This window comes from Silene latifolia, chromosome 7 (genome assembly GCF_048544455.1).
Source record: "Silene latifolia isolate original U9 population chromosome 7, ASM4854445v1, whole genome shotgun sequence".
NCBI lineage: Eukaryota > Viridiplantae > Streptophyta > Magnoliopsida > Caryophyllales > Caryophyllaceae > Silene > Silene latifolia.
The window spans coordinates 9,202,479-9,226,125 of NC_133532.1; the positions used below are offsets into that span (position 1 = coordinate 9,202,479).

Below are 23,647 nucleotides of genomic sequence, written 5' to 3' on the forward strand. Positions count from 1 at the left end.
CTCCAGATTCAAGACCCATTCAAAGAACATTACCCACCGATTAGCTTCCACAACCACAACCGCAATAACATCATCAATCACAAAGAACATTGGCCTCAGCAGATTTCTTCTCGAGCATTGGTAGGCTTTGTGCCCAGTTTTCCGCAAACATAGCGATAATAGGACCCTTAGCGACTTTCTCTCAATCTTAGGAACCGGTTTGGTATGCTTCTCGGACCATTCTTCTTAGCAGACCCTGGTTCTTACCCCGACCAACCTTGGCCTTACTCTTACCCTTATATTTCTCAAAGATAAGACGGACCACCGGACTCAACCATTAGCTTTAACAAAGAAGAATAATAGGAATGTCACAGATTGACTAGCAGGAAGGTCTTTAAGGCGATTAGCCTCCTCGGTCCTCATATGTCCTATAAGTTTCTTAAGGGACAAGTCTTTCTTTTTGTGTTTAAGTTGGTTTCGGTAATCAGACCAGGAGGGAGGGAATTTCTCTAGCGAAACATTAGCTACGAAAATATCATCAAGTTTCATGCCTTCATTGACAACATCAAAGACATAAGTTTTCATAGACATAGACTTGATCCATGATAGATTTCCCGTCAGCCATTTGAAATCCCAGCCATTTTCCCACAACATACTTCTTTTTCCCCGTATCATCAGCCCCATACTTGGTTTCTAAAGCCTCCCAAATAAACTTAGCCGACTTATTCACAAAGAAATAAATCGAACAAGGTGTTTGTCATATTATTCGAAATGTGACACCTAGCGCTTTGTTGTCCTTTATAAATTTTGCAATATCCTCTTCATTGGACTTAACATCTTTAGAGGGAGGAGGGGTTTTCTCAAAGATCGTAGGGGTGATAGGCTTAGGCGGGTCACTAAATAAAACGTAATCAATTTCTAGTCGCTCGAAATACATCAATAATTTCTCGGGACCAACGCTTATAATTGTGACCGTCTAATGACTCCGATTTCGACATATCGAACAATTTTCGATATAACAGACATATAGTTACAAAGAACTAAATAGTTTTCAAATTGTTATTCAAACAATGCGAAAAATGAAGGAGAAAAGAAATATCAGACGAAGATGAAATATAAGCAATCAGAAAGTAAACCCGAATGTAGTGACGCGGATAAAGAACCGCTGACTTGAAAACTATTTGCCCGGATCGACCGTGGTGGCGATCAACGATGACCGGTAGTCCCCAAGGATTACACTACTGCCGCCTTTTACACTCGCCCACTCGAATGTAAGAGACCTGGAACGAAATAATACTTTACCCAGAAATGAATGATTATGAGAGAAAGATTAGAAGGTGAAGAGTTGAGTTGTGTTTTCTGATAGCTGAAGTGAGGCCCTATATAGCCAAGCAGAGGCGGTTAAAGGCTCACTCACTAAACAGTCTTATTGACTGAATCAATAACACACATGTGAGAATGAACTTAGACAGTTTATTCTCACAACACAACTGCAAAAGAATCCGGCCCAAAAAGATAGGCTAAGCCCGCCGCATTCCCGATTCCCGAATCCGGGCCGGGCTCGGGCACGGCGCGCGCGCGTGTGCGAGCTGAATTAAGCACCTCGCAAACCTTTACAAAAGGCTCCCTTGACCCACTAGTGATAGTGTAAGGAGAGAGTACACTTATAAACACATAAATCACTCCAATCCTCACCAATGTGGGACAATTAGAAAAAACACTCTTGGCTAAAATAGCCCCTATTTCCAACAATCCTCGAGGCGATTTGCCTCCTCGGTTCTCATATGGCTGATAAGTTCTTGAAGTGATAAATCCCTTTTCTTGTGCTTGGGATGATTCATGTAATCACTCCAAGAGGGCGGAAAATTTTCAAGCAAGACATTATCCTAAAAAATTTCACACAACTTCATATCTTCATTCAAGACATCCGCACACATGTTCTCGTAGACATGAAGTTGCTCCATAATAGGCTTGTCATTAACCATCTTAAATTCAAGCCATTTTCCGACAACATATTTCCTTTTTCATGCGTCATCAGCACCATACTTCTTTTCTAGCAATTCCCAAATTGCTTTGGCAGATTTGTGGATCATAAGAAAATCAAAAGGAGAGTCCACCACATGATTGAGAATATGAAAACGGACAGTTTTGTTGTCCTTCTCATACTTTCTTATATCGTCCTCATTTTTCTTAAAAGAGGAAGGAGGACGAGGAGTAACAGTGGCATCAGTAACACCAACGATAGGATATTGTAAAGCCATTACTCCAACACATAGTTGTAGGATAGTCTTCAATTTCATTCTAATAGAGTGTGTTAACCTTATTTCGAGATCGTTATTCATTTAGCGACCTTAGTACGGAGTACCTCCTAAAATGAAAACAGAAATAATATACAAAATTATCGGTATTTATAGCTAATTTAGAATTATGACACCCCATCACTGAGTAAGTGTGTATTTGGTTTAGCTTGTAAGTTGTAAAAGTGTTTTTGGACTTAAAATCACTTTTTGGCCAAAAACAATCTTTTTTAAAAGTTAAAAAAAATCTCAAAAATCTCAAAAGCTAAAAATTTACTCCCTCCGTAACAGACCAAAGGTAACACTTACTATAAACGGACGTACCACACCAAATGTAACATTCCTTATTTGGCCCACAACATTACCAAGTTATCCTTATACTCATTTGATATTTACACAAAATACCATTACATACCCCACCTACCAACCCACAATTACATACCCCGCCTATTTTTTCCCTCTTTACCCTTATTTTTTCCAACTTTTCTTAAATACTCCATTTTTCCCTGTGTTACCTTTGGTGTGGTACGGAGGGAGTATATTTTTGCCCATAAAAATAGAAGCACCAATTTGATTAGACTACTACTTTTAAAAAATACTTTTAGCAAATTAAGCTAGAAAAGCAAAAACTAATTTTTGGAAAATGAGGCCAAACATGATCTTGTAAAACCGTTTTACAATAAAATACAATATACAACTTAACTTGATATCCTTCCTAGGGCTGAGCAAAAAATCCGATTATCCAAACTGATTCGATATCCGATCCGAATCCGATCCGAATTTTTGGATATCCGATCCGAAAGTTGAGTTTGGTTTGGATATCTGATCCGAAATCTTTGGTTTTGGTTTGGATATGCATATTAGAATTAAAACATTTGGATATTCGATCTGATCCGAAACTATAGTTTCCTAGTATAATTTCGAGAAAATAAAATTTTATTTGATACAATAACTTAATTAATGTTTAAAATATTAGAGAAATATGTAGGTAGTACTTATATTTTATAGCGAAAATATTAGAATAAGAATACGAAAGAAAATATCATGTAAAACTATGAATATAATCGTGTTTAAAACTTAATTTTAAAGTAAATTCAAAAGTATGGATATCCATCGGATATCCGCATCCGATCCGATTATTTTGGATACCCGAACATTGGATATCCGGGACATTTGGTTTGGATATTGGATATCTAACTTCAGGATTTCTAATATGGATATCCGATCCAAACTAGCACTTTGGATCAAATACCCGATCCGTACTCTGCCCTAATCCTTCCTACCCAAACAGTTGGTTATATTCGTGGGCTAATTATGTAAAAATGACAAACGGTTTTACAATAATGATTGTCTAAAACCGTTTTATATAAGAATTAGTGCCCCCTGCATTTCCAAATCTTACGCTCAAACAGTCAAACTTTTTGATCCTCACTCTCACGCATCCTTAATCTGTCCATCATCAGCAAGACAGCAATTGATTGGTAATTCAATTTCCAATTTTCTAAGGTTTTGAAAATTTGGGTAATCATATGTTTTTTAAATGGTTTAGTTTAATATTAATCGTTGTATATATATAGCGTTGATTTCAGTTTGTTTTCTGGATTGTATATGCTTAAATTGTTGTAATTAGAGCCTATGAATCTAGGGTTTGATGAATTTGATCTTAAATTTGTTAGGGTTCTTAGGTTTAATTTGATTGCCATCGTAATTGTATGTACTCCCTCTATCCCGATCAATAGTTATCTATCGTATTTTCCTGTTAGGAGGATTGTGAATTTGATCTTAAATTTGTTAGGGTTCTTAGGTTTAATTCGATTGCCATCGTAATTGTATGTTGTACTCCCTCTATCCCGATCAATAGTTATCTATCATATTTTCCTGTTAGGAGGATTGTGAATTTGATCTTAAATTTGTTAGGGTTCTTAGGTTTAATTCGATTGCCATCTATCCCGATCAATAGTTATCTATCGTATCGTATTTTTCTGTTAGGAGGATTGCAATTTGCAAACATAGATAATTATTGACTGTAAGTCTGGAACTAAGGCCGTATTTAATCCCGTAAAACAAATGTTGATGTTGTTCATTAAAAATAACTAAGGGCGTATTTAATCCCGTAAAACAAATGTTGATGTTGTTCATTAAAAATTGGGTATTTGACATTCGGAGGATCTTCAAGGACTGATTTTTGGATTTGCAAGTCCTAAATCTAGTTTCCGAATCCTAAATCTAGTACTCCCTCAGTTCTGGTCATTTGTTGTCCTTTTCAATATTGGCGTGCCTCGGTCATTTGTTGTCCTTTCTATTTTAAGAATAAATTTGATGAACAATTTGATCATTCACACTCAATTGTTCCACTTGTTATTTAGTAATTGGCTCCTTCCTATTTTTTGGGGTCTTTGTGCCAAAACCAAAGGACAACAATTGACCGGGACGGAGGGAGTATATTTGAAATGAAATTCTAGTTCCCAAACGTTCCCATAAGGTAAATTAAAGGAAGCGAGAAAGGAAGGTAGAGCCTAGAGGGTACTTGATTGGATGAATAGTGTATTGTGAGATCGCAACTGAAATCAAAACAAAGAGTATCCGAACTGGTTTTAAGGGAAGGACTGTTGAAATGTGGGTAGATATGAGCTTCTCTTTAGGCAGCAATGAGTAGTTCGCTTTAGGAATTCACCCCTTCAACAGTAGGATGCTGGCCGAGCTGAAGCTGAGAGCCAACCTAGTAATTCCTGCTAAAAAGAAATCTAAATAAGGCGCTTTAGCTGGAACGGAACCAGCGCTGTCTTTGAAGTTCAGTCACCTTTCTGCAATTTCCTCTCTATCTCTTCTTCTCCGTTGATCTTTCTACCACTGGCTTTATATTCACCGTTACTGACCATCTCCTTCAAGCTTCTACTTATGCCGTTCGGTCCAATTCACTACGTTTCTCAAAATATGTGACGGAAGTTTTCTATTAATGGTCGATATTTTCAAATGCTGCAATTACCCCAATCTCCCCCTCCTCTCAGGCTCACTCATTTGTTTTTGTTTTCTTTTTTCCTAGTTGGGGTTATCGCCCGCATCCTTGTAAATCCAGAAACTTGCTCTATTGAAAGTTTGAAACATAGATCCAAATTCAAGGCGATTTAGGGAAGGATGAACGCGGCTTCTATCTCCAACCCGGATATCATTGGTAGTGAATCATTCTAACCCTCTTTCCCCATTTTTTAGTGGCTAATCAGTTTCTAATTCTTCAACATTTGAATTTAGACCTGATTATCTAACAGGTGGCCTGATGCAGAAAATGGTGAAGACAGCGATTCCGACACAAACTCAGAGGGAATCCCTGACTACTACCAGCCTATCGGTTCTTACAATGGCGATGATAACGAGGGAGTTGATGTAGGTCTACCCAACGGCCATCATCATCCTGCGCTAGCTGGTGCTTGTGTAGAGGATTCGATCGAGGATGATGATGATGAGCAGGAGGATGAAGAGGAGACGAGGAGAGTTGAGTCTGAGTTGGCTGCCAGGAGAGCCTTCGAAGAAGATGAGAGCCGTAGAAACGCCCCCTTGCCAAACGAGAATATCACCCGAGTTATGGAGGCCATGCGTGGGGTATCCGTCTCTGGTTTTGCTCCCGATTGGGCCCATGAGGATCGCTGGCTTGATGACCTCCACCGTCTTCGTCACTCTTCCCGCTCCCCGGCCTGACTTGTACAAATGTCTAGGCTGTCTTTCTCCATTGTATCGTCTGTCTTGGTTTTTTTGAATCTTCGTTTTGCATAAGCACTGGTTCTGTCTTGCCTACATATGCTTTGTATCGGTGGTCTTATTTCTGTTCGGAACTACTTACAATCCTTGTAGCTGCCGTATGGCTATTCATTAATGATTCAATCAAATTTCTACATTCGAATGAAGAAAATTGTGAGCAACGAAAACAAATGTTTATTAACCATTGCTCGTTATGGTAAGAAAGGATACATTTTTCCGACAAATCTGATAGTCCTGCACTGTGGTTCTCGACAACAGAGCACCACTGTGCATGAAACTGTCAACTACACAACAGCCGGCATGTAGATGTTTTTTGTTTCGCTCTACATATGAAGATATTTATCATCCAACACAAACATCGAAAATTAGTCATTGTGACTATGTTCGGGTTATGGTTGATGCAGGTTGGAAAGGGATGGATAATGCCGGTGTTGGATGGGTCGCTTTATCTGAAAATGGAGAACAATGTTTCGTCGCTGACAGAAGGATTAGAGCTGAGTCACCTGCCCAAGCGGAAGGTTTGGGAGTGCGAATGGTCCTTTTGTAGTTTTGTGGGCTCAGGAACAGGGAATTCGTCACTTGCAGATATCTACTGATTGCTTTTCTCTAGTTAGTCAATTGGCTGGCTTTGAGCGTCCACATCATCTCCTTAAGGCGGTTCTTGCAGACATCACTTCCTACCTCTCTTTTTTTCATTGTTTAGCTATTAGTTATATTCCTAGATCGTTTAATAATGTGGCACATAGCCTTGCGTGTAAGGCTATGATTAGTTAGTTAGGTAAAACTTCTTTTACAGATGCCAAAAAAAAAAAAAAACATCGAAAATTAGATTATTTGTACAAATGGCAAATGGCGTTTGTTGCCTTTACTAGAAGAACCTTGGTGGTGTCAAACTGTCAACGAGTACTGAACAGAAGTTTTAATCCCTTTCATTTTGGGATCGACCGACATGAATGGTAAGTATACAGAACAGAAGTTTTTATTCAATTATTAAATTATAACAGAAATAATACATAGTACTATATAAAGTATCAACGTCAATAAGGCTACATTAGACGACATTCCGATGATATTATTATTTTTTTTTTTTTTGACAATGATGATATTATTATTGTACAACCCAAAATATAAAACAAAGAGGGCATAGTTTTGGTTAGCAAGGACAGAGAGGATTTATTATTCAGTAGCCTTCCCCTTCCTCCTGCTGCTACTGCTGGTCTCCAACAAGTAACAAACCATGGAATCGACATCATCCCCGAATATACTGTACGCCTCGATAGCCTGCAAGTAGCTGAAACCCATTGACAGCACCATCTGCATGCTCTTGCTCAGCGCTGTGTCTGTCAAACTGCTTTCTTTTTCACTATCACTGCCCGATGGTCCTGGTTCCCATGGTCAAAAAGCTAGTTTTAGCTATCAATACGCATAAAACAAGATCACGGACCACATGACCCTCACTTAGACACTGTGAATAACCCGGTCTGAAACGACTAATTTGAAAGGAAAAAAATCTGAATAGAAAAGACTTGAATTTGACCCGACCTGACACAAACCGCCCTAAAATCACCTGATAACAACGCGTTGGAAATGACCAACCCCTACTGACTCAACCGAAACTGAACAGAATGGCCCCACCACAAGGTCTACTCTCTGTCAAGGTACGTGCGCATCACAAAGCAAAATTCAAGACCTATCTTACTAGGGCTATTCCTTTTTTTGTCAAGTACACTTGTCGACATTAACACATAAGTGTTAAGATCAGGTTACGGATACTCGAGTAACGCGGCACCTGGGATGTATTCCCAGGTTGGATAGAAAGATACATACAAGATTTCCAGATCGCTTACTTGTTCCGGAAGACGATGGTTCAGCTCTAGAAGTAGAAGATTCTCTTAAGCTAATGTGCTGTCTTGATTTATTACCAGTTAGATACTCAGCTCGAGAAGCTTCCATAACCATACGTTCAATTTCTTTTTCTGTCAGCTCAAGATCAGAGTAAAACCGCCCTTCGGCCAACAGTGCCTGCACGAAAATGTTATGAACCATCCTCATTAAAGTTATTGGTTTAGTTATATTAAGGATGGATGGAATGCGAACATATGATTATGATACAAAATACTAACATTATCTATTTGTTGATCTTGTTGAGCTTTGATAGCAGCTTTAACTTGTTCACGGTCCACGTTTCTCTGAAAGACAGAACACAGATGTGTCAACATTCACGAAGATGCTCAGCGCTAATATCTAAAAATTGATTACTGTCGCACTACTACATCAGAAACAGCCATTGAATGTGAAGCAAAAAAATCCATCGAAAAAAATGCAACACGGGGTTCTTAGATCAATAAATAGGTTAAATTTTGCTTCCTTCAAATTGCAACTTACAAAAGGAGAAGCTAAATCACCAGTACAATCAGCCAGTGTGTAGAGACGAGCTAGAAACAAAAATCAAAATAAACACATATCAATTCCGACTTACCCCTCGGAGAGAGCCAAATCCAAGCCCGGCACCAACATTCAATCGCCGAGGATCCACAAGGGAGTTATAGTGATTACCATGGTGATAACTTAGCCGTATGGGAGGTAAGTCAGTGTTGTAGTTCCCATGGAATATGTTGATAGGCTCTGCAGAAAAAAAATGAAGACATAAAATCCCCACATCACCTTACCCGGCAATAACGTCACCCCAACGGCTCAAGGGCTCCCAAAAATTGCAAGGCAAGAAAGGTCATGAGTTAACAACCCATAGAGGCTCTTTGAAGAACCAAAATGAAAATTACGGTCAAAAATATCGAATTGAATGACGGCTACTTCACAAGCACAACTAGTTTAGTGAGCCGTTTTGCTTTGTTCCATGTTCCATCACAGTTTAGAATCAAAAAATAATTTCATTTTTTGGTATTAGAATCAAAGAATAATGAATGAGCCTTTGAGCCATTGGAAATGGAAACAATCACTTCACTCCGTAAAATAATAAATAAATGAGATCTGCAAGTAGACTAACCTGTGCTATACGAATAAATATGAATGGGCCGATTATACATTTCAGACAGGGATTGGATCTCCACGTTGTTTCCATACACCTACAGAAACAAAATAAAATGTGGCAGGTGAAGGAGCATCATTAGTGGAAACCATTTATGGAGTAAGCGTTATTACACCACATCGCTGGACAATAAAGTCAGCCAAACAATTACTTTTTCGCATCTCATACTTGCTTGGATTAAGGAGTAAATGTTAAGAGAATAATGGTTGTGACGGTGGGGGATAGAGAAAAGAGATGATAGGAGGGCAATAGTTACCCCATAAACATGCGGAAACACTATAAAAGGTGGTGAGTGACAGAACCTTATTAGCGGAAACCAAATAGCATTAGCCCCAATAATGAATGGTCAAATTTTTTTAACACAGGTTAAACTCTTTCCATGGTTGTTAAATGGTAATGGATGGAAAAATAAAGGCGATGGTGGTGGTGGATAAAGGAAAGAGATATGAGAGTAATAGTGTAGTTGCCTTATAAGTGCGGATGATAGTTAAACCACCTCCCCTATAGTAATCCATACTCTCATGTGAGAGAATTAGTCCCCCGCCTACACCTCCTTCACCATCTTTTTATCTTTCCTTCATCGCAACCATCACTTTCCTATTTTTACCTCCATTAAACCCCCATCAATATCGTCAATCCTAGCGATCTCCTACAAATGAGTTTGGCAACTACAACTATCGACAATCAGTCTTAACTTTTCAGTATTACAAATGTCAAGTGAATTTCCAAAAGTCCGTACATGGAAACATTAATTGCAAAACCTAATACACACAAAGTTATCCCAGTTCAAATAGGCCAAGTGAGTCACCTTATCTCTGCGTTTCCTCTTACAATAAGAAGTGAAACCTTCAGTGATAAACTGAGAGAAGTGATCTCTCTCTCGCTCCTGCATACATAGAAAAAAAATATTAATCGGAAAATACAAAATAGCTGAACATAAATGGTACCTTCATCGTATTCCAACTACTAAAATACAAAATACGATTTCCTAATACACAGCGGCGATCTATAGTTTTATAAGAGTATGCATGTGTATACCCTTCCCATAAATAAATGTCCGAATATGGCTGCCTTCTTTGCATATTCCGGGAACTGGAAAGAAAGGGCATCACAACTTAAAGTTGGACTCTTGTGAAGAAAGAAAATGCAGAGCAACTCTTTTTGCTTATTGTTATGTTCATCCCTTTTAGCTTAACTCCATATTTAGGGTCATCCGGGGTTTACATTTATTACAACATATATGTACTTACCAATATCTAGAAGCATACTAGTAAATCAATCATTAAGGGTATTTCCAGCTATGTTTTTGGGTCTCTTTGAGTCGCATGAACAAAGATTTTCATTCGTTGTAGGATTTGATCTGACTGCACAAAATTGTGCCACAGATTCTAGTTAAACAAATTTATGAATTATGTGTGACACAGTTTTGCTTTGGCTAATAGGAGTATATAATTGCATAAAATATGCATACACAATAGGTCACTATTATAGTCCCAAATCAGTCATTGCTAATACAACATGACAATACCGGCTTGCTAATGGCAAATCGGAAGTTGCAAATGAAATTGTCGTGGTTAGAGTACAAATGTACAAGTGCTAGTTTTATGACAAGACATTATGATATTACTCATCTCGGGAAAGAAAAAGAGAGACCAAAAGATCCCCTACCATGTAATCTATGCACATCTGCCTGGTCAAATCATATGCCTCTGGATCCCCATAAACTTGATCAGCAACAGCCCTAAATAAGCAATTACCGTCCTCCAGCATTCTCTTCACTTCCAGTCCTTTGGAGCGTCTGATATCTATCTCAAACTGCCGCTCTCTCTCCTGATGTAGTGACAACACACAATTTATGAGGTTAAACTCAATGGACCAGGAGACAAGACTCGGGGTAAAATATGGTTACTAACTTACTGCGTTACCAAAGAAAAGACAACAGAAGTATGAAAAATATGAGACGTCATATCCAAGCTATCTTAGAACTACTCAGAGACTTGATGAGAGTAACACTATCCCTACTACTGAAACTACTAAAGAAGGGACGCATGATTCTTCATGCATCATACGCATATCCATGAATACAATAACATCACTGTATTGTCTGAAAGCCTCTCGTTTATGGCAATGTAAAGGAGGTCACATTTTTTACTATTGTGTCTTAACGGTGTGTGGATGACCAAAATAAAACTGAGACAAGCATGTTTCCAAAATAGAATACACACATAAAACAACAGGCACGACAGTATGCAATTACCCTCCAAGACTCCCCGGTGCCAAAAACACGTTAAAAGCAGATACTGCATTTAAGGCTAAAACTATAACTAAAGATTTAGAAGGTTGCACAACGTTACGAGTACATAATGGGAGAGCCCATTATTTCTTTGTCAACAAAACAAATAAGGGACTAATAAAATGTATAGGACTGGCGTAGAAACTAGCCACCTAGTACAAAGACAGAAATTCACAAAAATTACAGTTAAGTTTCCTAAGTGCAAATCAGGGTCGGAACCAGGAATCGGTAACTACTAAGGCTAGATTTATAAGTTGTAGAGAAAAAATGGATCTCCGAAATACAATGAGAGGTTTATCTCATTATTGTTCAATAGTAGTGTGCACGACATAAATAGCTATATTTTAACCTAGAGTTAACTCATTTCAAACACATAAGGTCATTCATATATTCTGACATTATTATTCGAAAATAATATGCACGGTATAAATACTTGAATTTTATACTATTAAGAGTTAACTCATTTCAAACTTAAAAGGTATCATTTTTTCGTTTAAGCATCAGGTTTATATTTTTGAGAGTTCATTTAATAAAATGACGCAAGTACACAAGATAATTTAGTTGAAGTTGACGACAGTTTTTACAGAAAAGCTAAGAATGCTTAATGAAAAAAAGGCTACTAAAGAAAAAGCTAAGAATGTTTAATGAAGAAAAAAGCTAAATGTTTTTTATTTCATTAAAAAAATATTTGATGAAAAAAACAGAAAATAGTAAAGATCTCAGTTATGGAATAAACTGAATTGAATAAAAAAACAATTGAATGTAGACAAATCTTGAGAAACCCAAAATCCAAAAATATTATTCCTGTTGGGATTCGACCACAAACAAACTGAAAACTTCACCCTTTCAATGCCAAACAAACAGATTTGAAATCAGACCCCTAATGTGTAAGAGTATCTTTCTAAACACACTGATTTTCATTTATCCAAAAAAATTGTTTCCGGCTACAGCCCACATGGCGGAGGGTTGGTTCAGCCCCTGGTGCAAATCTCATAAATATTTGTCATCAGAACATATAAGGGCCTAAAACAGACGTTGAAAGATTCAAAGCTAAATCTCCCAATTGCATGTACGACGATTCCTTGTGATCAACTATTCAACTTCTCCCTATGCCAGACTTCAAAACCACAATGCCAATATATTCCTCCTTTCATCAAAAGACTTACAATTGGGACACAAAAATACTAAATAGTATCTGTCATGAAACTCACTAGCAGAGGTATTTTAATCACGAAGACGGATCATCATAAATACATGTTCACCTATCTGTTTATTAAAGATTTAACTTTTTTACATTTAATTTACATATATATATACACCATAAATCAAGTACAGACTAAGAATTTGCTCTAAATAAACATCAGACAGACATTCATACAACTGAATGCTTCTACAAAGGATAAGGGAGCTGCCCAGGTCCCTAGTCAAACTGCTTCACTGAGATGATTACGAGCAAAAGTAAATTATCAAAAACCTGCATCTTAATTGTCTTACCAACAAAATTAGGAGATTATAATAGCTATACAATAAACTGCACCACATTACTACAGAAAGTGTGCCTATATTAAGTTTCACACCATCTTAGCACATTATAACCACATCAAATATTACATCAAGGACCGAGAAACTTACAAGGTCGTAAAATGAGGAACCAAAGCCAGGATTTTGCTCGTCTGCACTATTATAACCTTCATTATCGCAGTGAGATCTCGGTGAGGAAGGTCTTGACCCAGAGGGTGAAGTCCTAGCAGGAGCAGGCCAAACAGTTGGCCTTCTCGATGGTCCAATCCTCGGCGAATCTGAGGTGCCAGAGACAAATCTCGTCAAGTTAGGATTTGATCCTAGTGGCTTCGGAGGCGGAATTGGAGGAGGAGGAGGTTGTGAGCTCCCCATACCACTTGGTAAAGTATCACCATTAATACTATCGCTCTCATTATTGGCATTCTCTAGAACATTTAACCCACTAAACCCCCTTGATATCTCCACTTGATTCACATCGATCACAACTCTCCCATCAACACCATCTCCATCCACCAATTCTTGACTCTGGTTAATCCCTTCTTCCAAACCATCATCACTTTTCACGGTCTTGCTCCCACTAGCTACACAATGTTCCGCCAACTCACTGGCAATAACTTGTTCATTTACCTCGTCTTCATTTTTAACAGCCACACTACCTTGTGCAGGACCACCCTGAGCCTGTGAAGGGGAATTCGACAAACTGGACACTGACGCCCTATTCTGATTTGACGATGAACTACAAGAAGAACCGCGTTGAACCAAAATCCGGGTCATTGCTTCTTCCTTCCCTTAACTTTCAATCAAACACCTTAATTTATAACAAACCAAAAACCTACGTCCCTACAAAGATTAGAGCTCCACAACCCTAATCTCGGCTTTATCCCGGGCTCTTGCCTGGGGCAAGTTAACAGCAATGCCGCGGCTAGATGACCTCTTCCCGCCGGGTTCTTTATCAGCACAAAACAATTTCTGCATTCCCCTGATAATTCTCATGAGACCCAGACCTCAACTTTTGTTCCTAAATTCTTCCTAAATCTTTTTTAAATCTTTCCTTCTACAATACAACTTAAAAAAATGCACAAAAACCCTTGAAAGATACCAACTTCATAACTTCCAAAGTACATTTACCACCAACCCAATACGAAAACCCCTAATCTGCAATCAAATTTACCATCTTTATTCAAAAATCAATACATAAATTACATAAAGATCACTTGTTCCCCAATTTACCCTTGAACCCGATACGAAAAACCCTAATCTCCAATCAAATTTACCATTTTTATTCGAAAATCAATACATAAGTTACATAAAGATCACTTGTTCCCCAATTTACCCTTGAACCCGAAAAACCCTAATCTCCAATCAAATTTACCATCTTTCGTTATAAATTAACACAAAGTACATAAAGATAACTTTTTTTCCTAATTTATCCTTCAACCCAATACGAAAAATCCTATTCTGCAATCAAATTTACCATCTTTCTTTAAAAATCAATACATAAACTACATAAAGATCATTTTTTCCCAATTTACCCTTCAACCCAATACGAAAAACCCTAATCTGCAATCAAATTTACCATATTTCTTTAAAAATCAACACATAAACTACATAAAGATCACTTTTTCCCCATTTTACCCTTGAACCCTCATCAAGATTTGACTTTTTTATTAACTTAATCAAGTCAATAATTCAAAAAGTACATGATTATCACCAAAATTAACACATACCCAGATAATAAAACAACAAAAAGATCAAAACTTTATACTCAAATAAGATCAAAACTGACCTGATTAAGGTGATTGAAGATCCAAAGAAGCAGAAATTAGGGTTCTTTAAGGAAAGAAGAGAGAGAAAGAGTAGGGTTTTGTGGGGTGAAGAAAATGGAGGAAAGTGAAATGCATAAACAATAAAAATTAAAAAAAAAAATTGAAAAAGATGTTTAATTATTAAATTAAATTAAATTGTTATAAGAAGAAAGAAGAAGGGTGAAGTTTGGTGAGTGGTGCAGAATTTAATGGATGAAAAGTGATGAAAAAATGGAAAAAAATCAGGTGGAAAAAAGGAGGAGGGACGGCCACGTGACGTGAGACAAAGTTTTTGTTTGTATTCTTTATCTTTACTAGTTTAGAACCCGTGCAAAATTGCACGGGTATATATAAAGGTATTGTGTAATTTTTTGTTTCAATATTATCTTATTTTAAGTGTATAACAATGGCCTTAATTCGCGTAAACAAAGTTAACAATATGGGAGATCTTTTTCAATTGTTTCGAGTCAAAGGTACGGAGTAATACAAAAAAAAACTCATTTCAATATATAGGTATTGCTGTATTGCTATCTGATTCAATTTTTTTTTTTTTTTTTGAGCTCACATTAGATCACTAAGAACATAGAAATATATTTTGGAAAGCTTACAACCTTGCAAACTTTTAAAACTCGATAATTGTTATTGCCATAACTCAAACTACATTCACTCCCGTATCACACATAGCTTTTGCTTCACTGCATTTTCTACTTTGCAAGCTTAAAAAGATTCATCAATGACAATACATAGATGAGATAAACAACGAAGAGTGATGCCCGACATTTCAATAGCTTTCATAAAAAAAAAAAAAAAAACTCAAATAATAGCTCAAGCATGTAAGCTACAATAAAGACTCAATTAAACCTCAATAATTAATTTATCGTAAATCAACTACGGAGTATGATATATACAACCATATAATTAAAGTGACTCATTAGTTTCCTTCCATCTTATTTGTACAATTATTAAACCTAACTGTGAATGTCCTAATTATGCTGTCAATGGAAAGTTGGTGTGCTCTACTAAGTGGCCGATAATCAAGGTATATAGGTTTATAGTCTTGATACAGATCCAATTTGTCTTTTAATACATACACGATCTTTCAACCTTTTGATGCATTGCCTTCTAATTACTGCAAAAAAAACTCAATTTATAAAAGAAAATCATTAGCAGATGTGCATGATGACCGTAAATGTCGAAAATGAACTATTCGTGTTTAACTAAAACACAAGAAAGAAACTACGTAAAACTAATTATAAATACTATATACTTTATATAACGTCAAAGTAAGACTGAAAACAAAATATGTTAGTATGCTATATTAGTATATTAGAAAGCACAGAGTATAATCAGTGACTTGATGCCCAAACTCCAGGTATCAATTACTCGTATTATTTCAAACCTATTGTCCATGGACTTATAGCTAGTTGAGAGTAGCGACTAATCGAACGACTCTTTCAAATAGTTGTCTCTCAACTACGGGTATTAGCCTAGTCAAGTAGGCGCTTGTTTCATTATGCATTATGTAGGAAATAAAAATTGAATTAGATAAGCGTGTAAAAGCTAAGAATTTCACTAAAACCATCAATATCACGGTGCATCTACAATAAGCTCTTACGAAAATGCGGTAAGGTGTTGGGATAGTATCCAGCTGACCATTTAAACATGGAAAATTGTTTAAACAAACTGTAATGGAAAACGTACAAAGGTATGTATACGAAATACTACTTTATGAGAAAAGAATGGTAGGATGGTTTTCCAAATATTTCTGATTTTGTTCATTGTCACAAAGAAAATAGTAATACTCCATTCGTCCTAATCATCAAAAAAAATTTAGAAAAGGTAAACAAATGATTGGGATTGGGAGAGTACTAACTTATTTGACTTCATCATAAATACATGGACATTACAATGATCATGATATCATATGTTTTAAATGATGAAATAATACATAAAGAAATCGTCTCATCTAGCGAGAATAATTTTTAATTGTTTGCGGTGACATTATTTCAAATCAATAGAATGAGTAAGCAATAATAACAGACATTATTGAAATATTAGAAGAACAACTTACCTCAAGAGATAACAACATTCATAAAAAAATCCAGCTTTTTTGGTGACAGTAAGCATGAGTAAAATGAAAAGATTTAAACAAATTAAAGAGGACGAAGGTAAATTAGGTTGTAAAAAAGTAGAGAGAGAATGTGAAGGCTGAATTCTTGTAAGTTTACATGGCGTCATCATTAGTACTTCATTAGGGTTGCATTAGTCTTGGTTAGGCGGGAATTCATTGCACAATAAATTGACATGTGTCAAGTTAGATATTTAGTGGTTCCTCTATTATTACTTTTATATAAATATATAGATATAGATATAGATATAGATATAGATAGATACTTGAAAATTAGGATTCAAAATCATGAAAGATATTTTTTCAAAATGATGCAAATTAACTAATCTACTGCTTATCACTTCTGGAGTTATGGCCCTGTGGGTTTTCATCAACATAATCTATAGAAGCTTATTCCCATTGTGTCCCCACCTAATTAACAATTAACCTCTTTTCAAACTATTCTAAGTTCATGCAGCACAATTTTCTGAAGCCCGTGATCACTATAATGAAGCCTGTCATCTTTCTAACTCCAGTTTATCATCGAATATACACAATTTTTTTATTGGCGTATAACAAACTATGTAAAGAAATACTTCCTACGTATCAATAATTTGTTTATCAAGGAATAAAATAGATAAACAAATGAATAGGATGTAAGAGATACTACAATATACCAATTTTAAAACCATTGAAAGATAGGCCAAAATGTAATTTGAAAAGAGGACTATTTTTTATTTTTCTGAATTAACCGATAAATCATTTGTAAATTGGTGTCCAAAGATGTGTAAAACAGGAAATAAGAACACACCAACAATACACTCCCTATGTTTAACTCAATTAGTATCATGTGACTATTCAACACATAAATTGATTGAAACAAAATGAGTAATAACTATCTCAAATGTCATCCAGTGGTAGTTACCAACACGGTTACCAAATTCATAATAGGGTGACACTAATTCATAATACGAATAAGCGATTCATATTTTTGATAAAACTATAACTAAACAGCATTATTCGATATTCGAATCTGTAATTTGTGCGAATCAATTCACGATTCGTAAGGTAATTAAGCAAAACCGGTAACCTTTATTCAAAGAGGCATTACTCAAGGGGATAGAACCAAAAAAATTAGGAAAAGGTTAGGTGGGAGACAACAATGAATTCCAGAAAAAAATCATAAAGAATACGATACCTTCTAACGGAAGTGGGAAATGGAAATAATACAGAGTAATATCCAATTGTTTGTCTATATGCATCTTTTATTCAACTGTATGAAATATGCCGTGGTGGGGTGTATCATATATGGAAGAACAAAACATAAAACTACATAACAACTTATATGACGATAAACAAACGTATAAACAAATTAATAATTAGTAATTAACAAAAATTATTAACCTGAAATTTACAGAACTACGCACCTCTTTGATTATATAATCAATAGCACCGTTGTACATCAGTTGATGATTGTCTCATTTAACCAATACGGAGTATAATGGATCCGGATATGAAGAGTTTTTCGGTGTGTAGAGGAGGATTCCAGAATATGAAGGGAAGGAGAAGGAACCATGTGTGAGAGAGACAGAGAAGAGAGCAGCGACAATAGAAGGAACAATTAGGGTTAATACAATGTGTGTGAGAGAGAAGATAGCTCGGTATTAGGCAAAATGTTGAGCGGGAAAATTTTCGCTGTGGTGCTGACACGTGGACAGAATGATGTGTAGTGGTTCTTCTATTATACTTATATATAGATACTTTCACGACGGTGTCTTCTTGCCGGTGTGCAACACCTGGCTTCTTTCACACGGTTGGTTTTTTCCTTATACACAAAGTTAATAGAGTGAGAAGATAAAGTGACGGAGATTCGGATTTGAAACTTATGACTTGTATTGATTTTCGTTTTCAGCGAGTAAGTTATTAAGGCCTTGTTTGGTTGCCATACGAGAATTAATTTCCCGTGTTTTTACAAAACACGTGAATTGGACAATTCACATGAATTGCCTAAAACACGTTTGGTTGGCATCCAAGAATTAAATTAACATGAGAGTTTCCAACTACCTAGGGGGGCTAGGTAATTGAACTCCTCCATTATTATGGAGGAGTTGATAATGCCTAGGAAAATAGAATTCATGGGTGATGGGGCATATTCTGCACCGCTGACCAAGTCAACACATTGAGCAAGGTCAAAGATATCCACAGCAAGTCAACGACTTATACAGCCTGGCCGATGCAGCCCATCGGCCTGTTAGCCTGGGTCTCGGCGTGACAACTCGCAAATGGGACACGTACCCGCGTACTCATATCCAAGACCCCTCGGCGGCGAGTCAACACGGCCCGCCGGCCTGCCATAGGTATCTCGGCCGAGGGGTAGATCAGTCTTTCCACCTGCTAGCCACTTGGCCACTTGGCCACTACGTGACAAAAGGTGAAAGCCTATAAATACTCCTCAACCTTCATTGAGGAAAGGATCCCACAACTAAAACCTAAATACACTATTCATCTGATAATATCTCCCTTATCTCTCTACAATACGTATCTAGCCAAGTAACACAGCTTAATCCTTTAAGTTTACTGACTTGAGCGTCGGAGTGAGTACGCTTGCACACGCCAAGCCCTCGCCTTCGTTCATTGTTGCGGGAGAGGCCGAGAGGGACGACGAGAAGCGAAGGGTTCAACTCAAGACATTATTCTACAAGCCACGGGTGGTAACTAATAACTGCTCTGGAAATTACACCCGGAACAATTGGCGCCGTCTGTGGGGAAGACACTAGAAGCTAGTCACATTCATTCCCAAACAAAAAAACAACAAATCAACAAAAACCCACCCAAAAAGCTAAGAAAATGTCGAAACAACAAGAGGTATTCGTGACGGACGAAACCGAATTTTACCACGATGATGTCGTCCACGTATCCGAGTCGAGCAACCCTCCACCGGCGAGTAATTCAACCAGAATCGGGATGCCAATAATACCCGACACACCGGTGCCCGAACCAACCAGTCACCATCATGGGACAGGTGGTTGACGTAGCAAAGTCGAAGATGCTCCCGGACCTAATCGCACATCGCCCGCTCACACCGTCACGCCGACAAGAGCGGCGGAAATCTGTCCGGGAGGCTAGGGCCCAAAATGTGACTCCGAGAAATTTGAACGGGGCACTAGGAGAAGCCGACCCGCCAAGACGCCGGGAGCCCAAAGTGAGCGCGGTAGACCTAAGTCCTTCCCGCACTCGGGGGAGGACAGCGTCCCCGCCACACGAACGAGGCTTACCCCAAAGGGGCCAGAGGAGTCCGACTCAGCAGAGTTGGAGAAGAAGTCCGAGTCGAAGAAGGAGCCCCTCCCGCTACGGAGGAAGGAGCCAGGTTAGGGATGCAAGGAGCCGGTCGCCACGTGTCGTTCGACACGTGGTTAGGCAGCCCCTCAACGCCTACGTCTTGGAAGTCCCGGTGCCGCATAAGCTCAAGTTGCCACCTCTCGTCATACAAGGGAGATAGTGATCTAGCCGACCACGCCGAGGCTTTCGAGTCTTACATGTCGGTATGGGAGCGGCCCGATGAGGTCAGTGCCGAATTTTCCCAACAACTTTGCATGGGATGGCTCGGAGCCGGTACAAAGGGCTTCCCGACGGCTCGGTGTACTATTACGCCGATCTAAAGGATGCCTTCCTAGCCCAAGACTCTTGTAACAAGAGAAGAGCCGTAGAGACATCCGACCTCCCGACTATCGACGAGGGGGCGAGTCTCTCCGGAGCTATGTGAAGAGGTTTGATGGAAAGGTCCAGCAGATTCGAGAAATTAATCCCGAGCTGGCGGCCTTCGCACTGATGAAAGGCCTCCCAAGGGGAGCCTTAAAAAACGAGCTCATCAAGAGCGGAGGCCTGGGCTTGAACGCCGCCAGGAAATTGGCCGACCAAGCCATCAAGGTAGAAGACTATCACAAGACCTGGGTAGGTCCCAGCGAAGCCGAACACTCAGAAAAGAAGAGTCACAGGCAGGACAATCAGGACGAAGGACGCCGTGACGACAACGGTTCGCGGTCCGATGGAAGACGCCGTGAGAATAATAGATCACGGTCGGACGATCCGACCGGAAACAGACTCGGCGGGCGCCGGATGGAACTCGAGAACGTACCATCGGGGCGGTATAGTGAAAAGACCCCTCTCGTCGTATCACCCGCCGAGGTCTTCGCCCTGAGCAAAAACGAGGGCCAGAAGTGGGAGAGACCCCCAAGCCAAAAAGTGACGGTGACACGAGCCAAGATCTTGTGAGTACCACGGCCACACCGCCATTTAACCAACGACGCCGCCATCGAAGAATGCCATAGAGGAACCGATCCGAAAGGGAAGCCTCGGCAAGTACGTTAAAAGGTCAAAAGACTAACGCCATTCGGACAAGAAGTCCGTCTTCGAGCGGATAGGAGTGATTCACGTTGTCATCGGTGGCAACGAGAACGGAGGGTCCACTCATGGGCACAAACGACACCTAAACGAGCTATACCAGGCCATCAACTTTGTGCCCAACTCGGGGATCCCCTCCGAAACATCCCCGACATGACTATTGGAAGAAAGGACTACGAAGGGGTCATCGCCCCTCACAACGACCCGCTTGTAGTCAATTTGGACATATCCAACCACCTGGTCAAGAGGTGCCGATTGACACAAAGCGCATACACAAACATCATGTTTAGAGAGTGCTTTCTCGGCCTCGGCACGAAGATCAAGGACTTGAGCCCCGCACCAACCCCTATACGACTTCTCTGGAGCCGGCCTGTGCCGGGGGATCAATCGACTCCGGTGACGTTCGGCGAAAAGAACGCGGCTAAAAACGTCCTAGCCGAGTTCGTGGTCATTGACGGCTCGTCCGCCTACAACGTTCTCATAGGCCGAGTCACCCTGAGTGAGGCCGACGCAGTGATGTCCATCCGGGCCCTAACACTGCTGTATGCGTCTCGGGGACCGGGGAAGCGCATAAGCTCGTCTCCAAAGACGAGAAGGATGAGGTGATCAACATCCGGATAGCGCCCGAGGATGCAACATGCAATCCCTCAAAGAGGCAAGGAAGTCCGAAAAAGGAAAAAGCCCGTCCTTACGGCGGAAGGCGACCTCATGGATGCAACTAGTGGCCGATCGGGGAGGGGTACTGTGATGAGCCATTAGGGCATTGGCAATCTCGTAGAAATTTATGTAGGCATGCGGAGGTGCCCAAAATAGTCATGGACACCCCAACGCATGTTTTTACCTAATGAAAAACCATCCAAGCCTTCCATCCAAGCAAAATTTTCACATCGCTTATCTATCAAGAAAAACGCGCTCACACCGTCATACCGACAAGAGCGGCGCCTCTCCATCAAGACATTAGCGCCGTCGCATCACCCCAAGTAGTAGACGCCACGGCATCACCCTAAGAGGTAGACTCCGTCGCAGCGCTCACTCAAGTGGTAGACGCCACGTAACACGCTATCAAGAAATGTACGCCGGCTCACACTTTGTCGTGCCGACAAGAGCGGCAGTCTCCATCAAGACATTAGCGCCGTCGCAGTCACCCCAAGTAGTAGACGCCACCGCAGTCACCCCAAGAGGTAGACTCCGTCGCAGTCACTCCAAGTGGTAGACGCCACGTAACACGCTATCAAGAAACGTACGCCGCCTCACACCGTCATACCGACAAGAGCGGCCTCCATCAAGACATTAGCGCCGTCGCAGCCACCCCAAGTAGTAGACGCCACTAGCCACCCCAAGAGGTAGACTCCGTCAGCCACTCCAAGTGGTAGACGCCACGTAACACGCTATCAAGATACCGACGCCGGCCACACCGTCATACCGACAAGAGCGGCAGCCCATCAAGACATCGCCGTCGCAGTCACCCCAAGTAGTAGACGCCACGGCAGCCACCCCAAGAGGTAGACTCCGTCGCAGTCACTCCAAGTGGTAGACGCCACGTAACACGCTATCAAGATACCGACGCCGCTCACACCGTCATACCGACAAGAGCGGCAGCCTCCATCAAGACATCGCGCCGTCGCAGCCACCCCAAGTAGTAGACGCCACGGCAATCCACCCCAAGAGGTAGACTCCGTCGCAGCTACCCAAGTGGTAGACGCCACGTAACACGCTATCAAGAAACAGACACGGCCACACTGCAATGCCGACAAGAGCGGCGATCTCCGTTAAGAAACCAACGCCGCTCCCACGGTCAATCCGACAAGAGCCGCCCGTCTGAAGAAGAAGCCGTCTGAGAAAAATTTTACGAAAATACTTATCGAATATATGCTCAGCGTACGCCGGGCCCATACCACGGCATAGACTACGGCGGGGGCAAATTGATGGGGCATATTCTCGCACCACCAAGTCAACACATTGAGCAAGGTCAAAGATATCCTGACAAGTCAACGACTTATCTGACTGGCCGATCGACCCATCGGCTGTTAGCTGGTCTCGGCGTGACAACCTGCCGGTAGGGACACGTGCCGCGTACTCATATCCAAGACCCCTCGGCGGCGAGTCAACACGGCCCGCCGGCCTGCCATAGGTATCTCGGCCGAGGGGTAGATCGGTCTTTCCACTGCTAGCCACTTGGCCACTTGGCCACTACGTGACTAAAGGTGAAAGCCTATAAATACTCCTCAACCTTCATTGAGGAAAGGATCCCACAACTAAAACCTAAATACACTATTCATCCGTAATATCTCCCTTATCTCTCTACAATACGTATCTAGCCAAGTAACACGGCTTAATCCTTTAAGTTTACGACTTGAGCGTCGGAGTGAGTACGCTTGGCACACACCCAAGCCCTCGCCGTTCATTGTTGCAGGAGAGGCCGAGAGGGACGACAGAAGCAAGAAT

General features: G+C 40.1%; 2 protein-coding genes across 3 annotated transcripts; one reads left to right on the forward strand and one right to left on the reverse strand.

Moving 5' to 3' along the window:
• The first annotated feature begins 3,600 nt into the window (after positions 1-3,600).
• LOC141591637 (uncharacterized) lies at positions 3,601-6,180 on the forward strand. The gene is made up of 3 exons (XM_074412040.1): positions 3,601-3,757; positions 5,320-5,448; positions 5,557-6,180. The coding sequence occupies exons 2-3, from the start codon at positions 5,412-5,414 to the stop codon at positions 5,967-5,969; spliced, it is 450 nt and encodes a 149-aa protein (XP_074268141.1). The 5' UTR covers positions 3,601-3,757; positions 5,320-5,411; the 3' UTR covers positions 5,970-6,180.
• An 810-nt stretch (positions 6,181-6,990) lies between these two features.
• LOC141591636 (OVARIAN TUMOR DOMAIN-containing deubiquitinating enzyme 6) lies at positions 6,991-18,693 on the reverse strand. 2 transcript variants are annotated; one of them, XM_074412038.1, is made up of 10 exons: positions 18,563-18,693; positions 14,676-15,008; positions 13,001-14,044; positions 10,744-10,905; positions 9,884-9,961; positions 9,034-9,112; positions 8,509-8,654; positions 8,153-8,218; positions 7,877-8,051; positions 6,991-7,411 (listed from the first exon to the last, which is right to left on the reverse strand). In XM_074412038.1, the coding sequence occupies exons 3-10, from the start codon at positions 13,661-13,663 to the stop codon at positions 7,206-7,208; spliced, it is 1,575 nt and encodes a 524-aa protein (XP_074268139.1). In that variant the 5' UTR covers positions 13,664-14,044; positions 14,676-15,008; positions 18,563-18,693; the 3' UTR covers positions 6,991-7,205. The 2 variants fall into 2 exon arrangements, with proteins under 2 accessions (XP_074268139.1, XP_074268140.1); XM_074412039.1 differs by lacking the exon at positions 18,563-18,693 and having other exon boundaries at positions 13,001-13,858; positions 14,676-14,979.
• Positions 18,694-23,647: the final 4,954 nt, after the last annotated feature.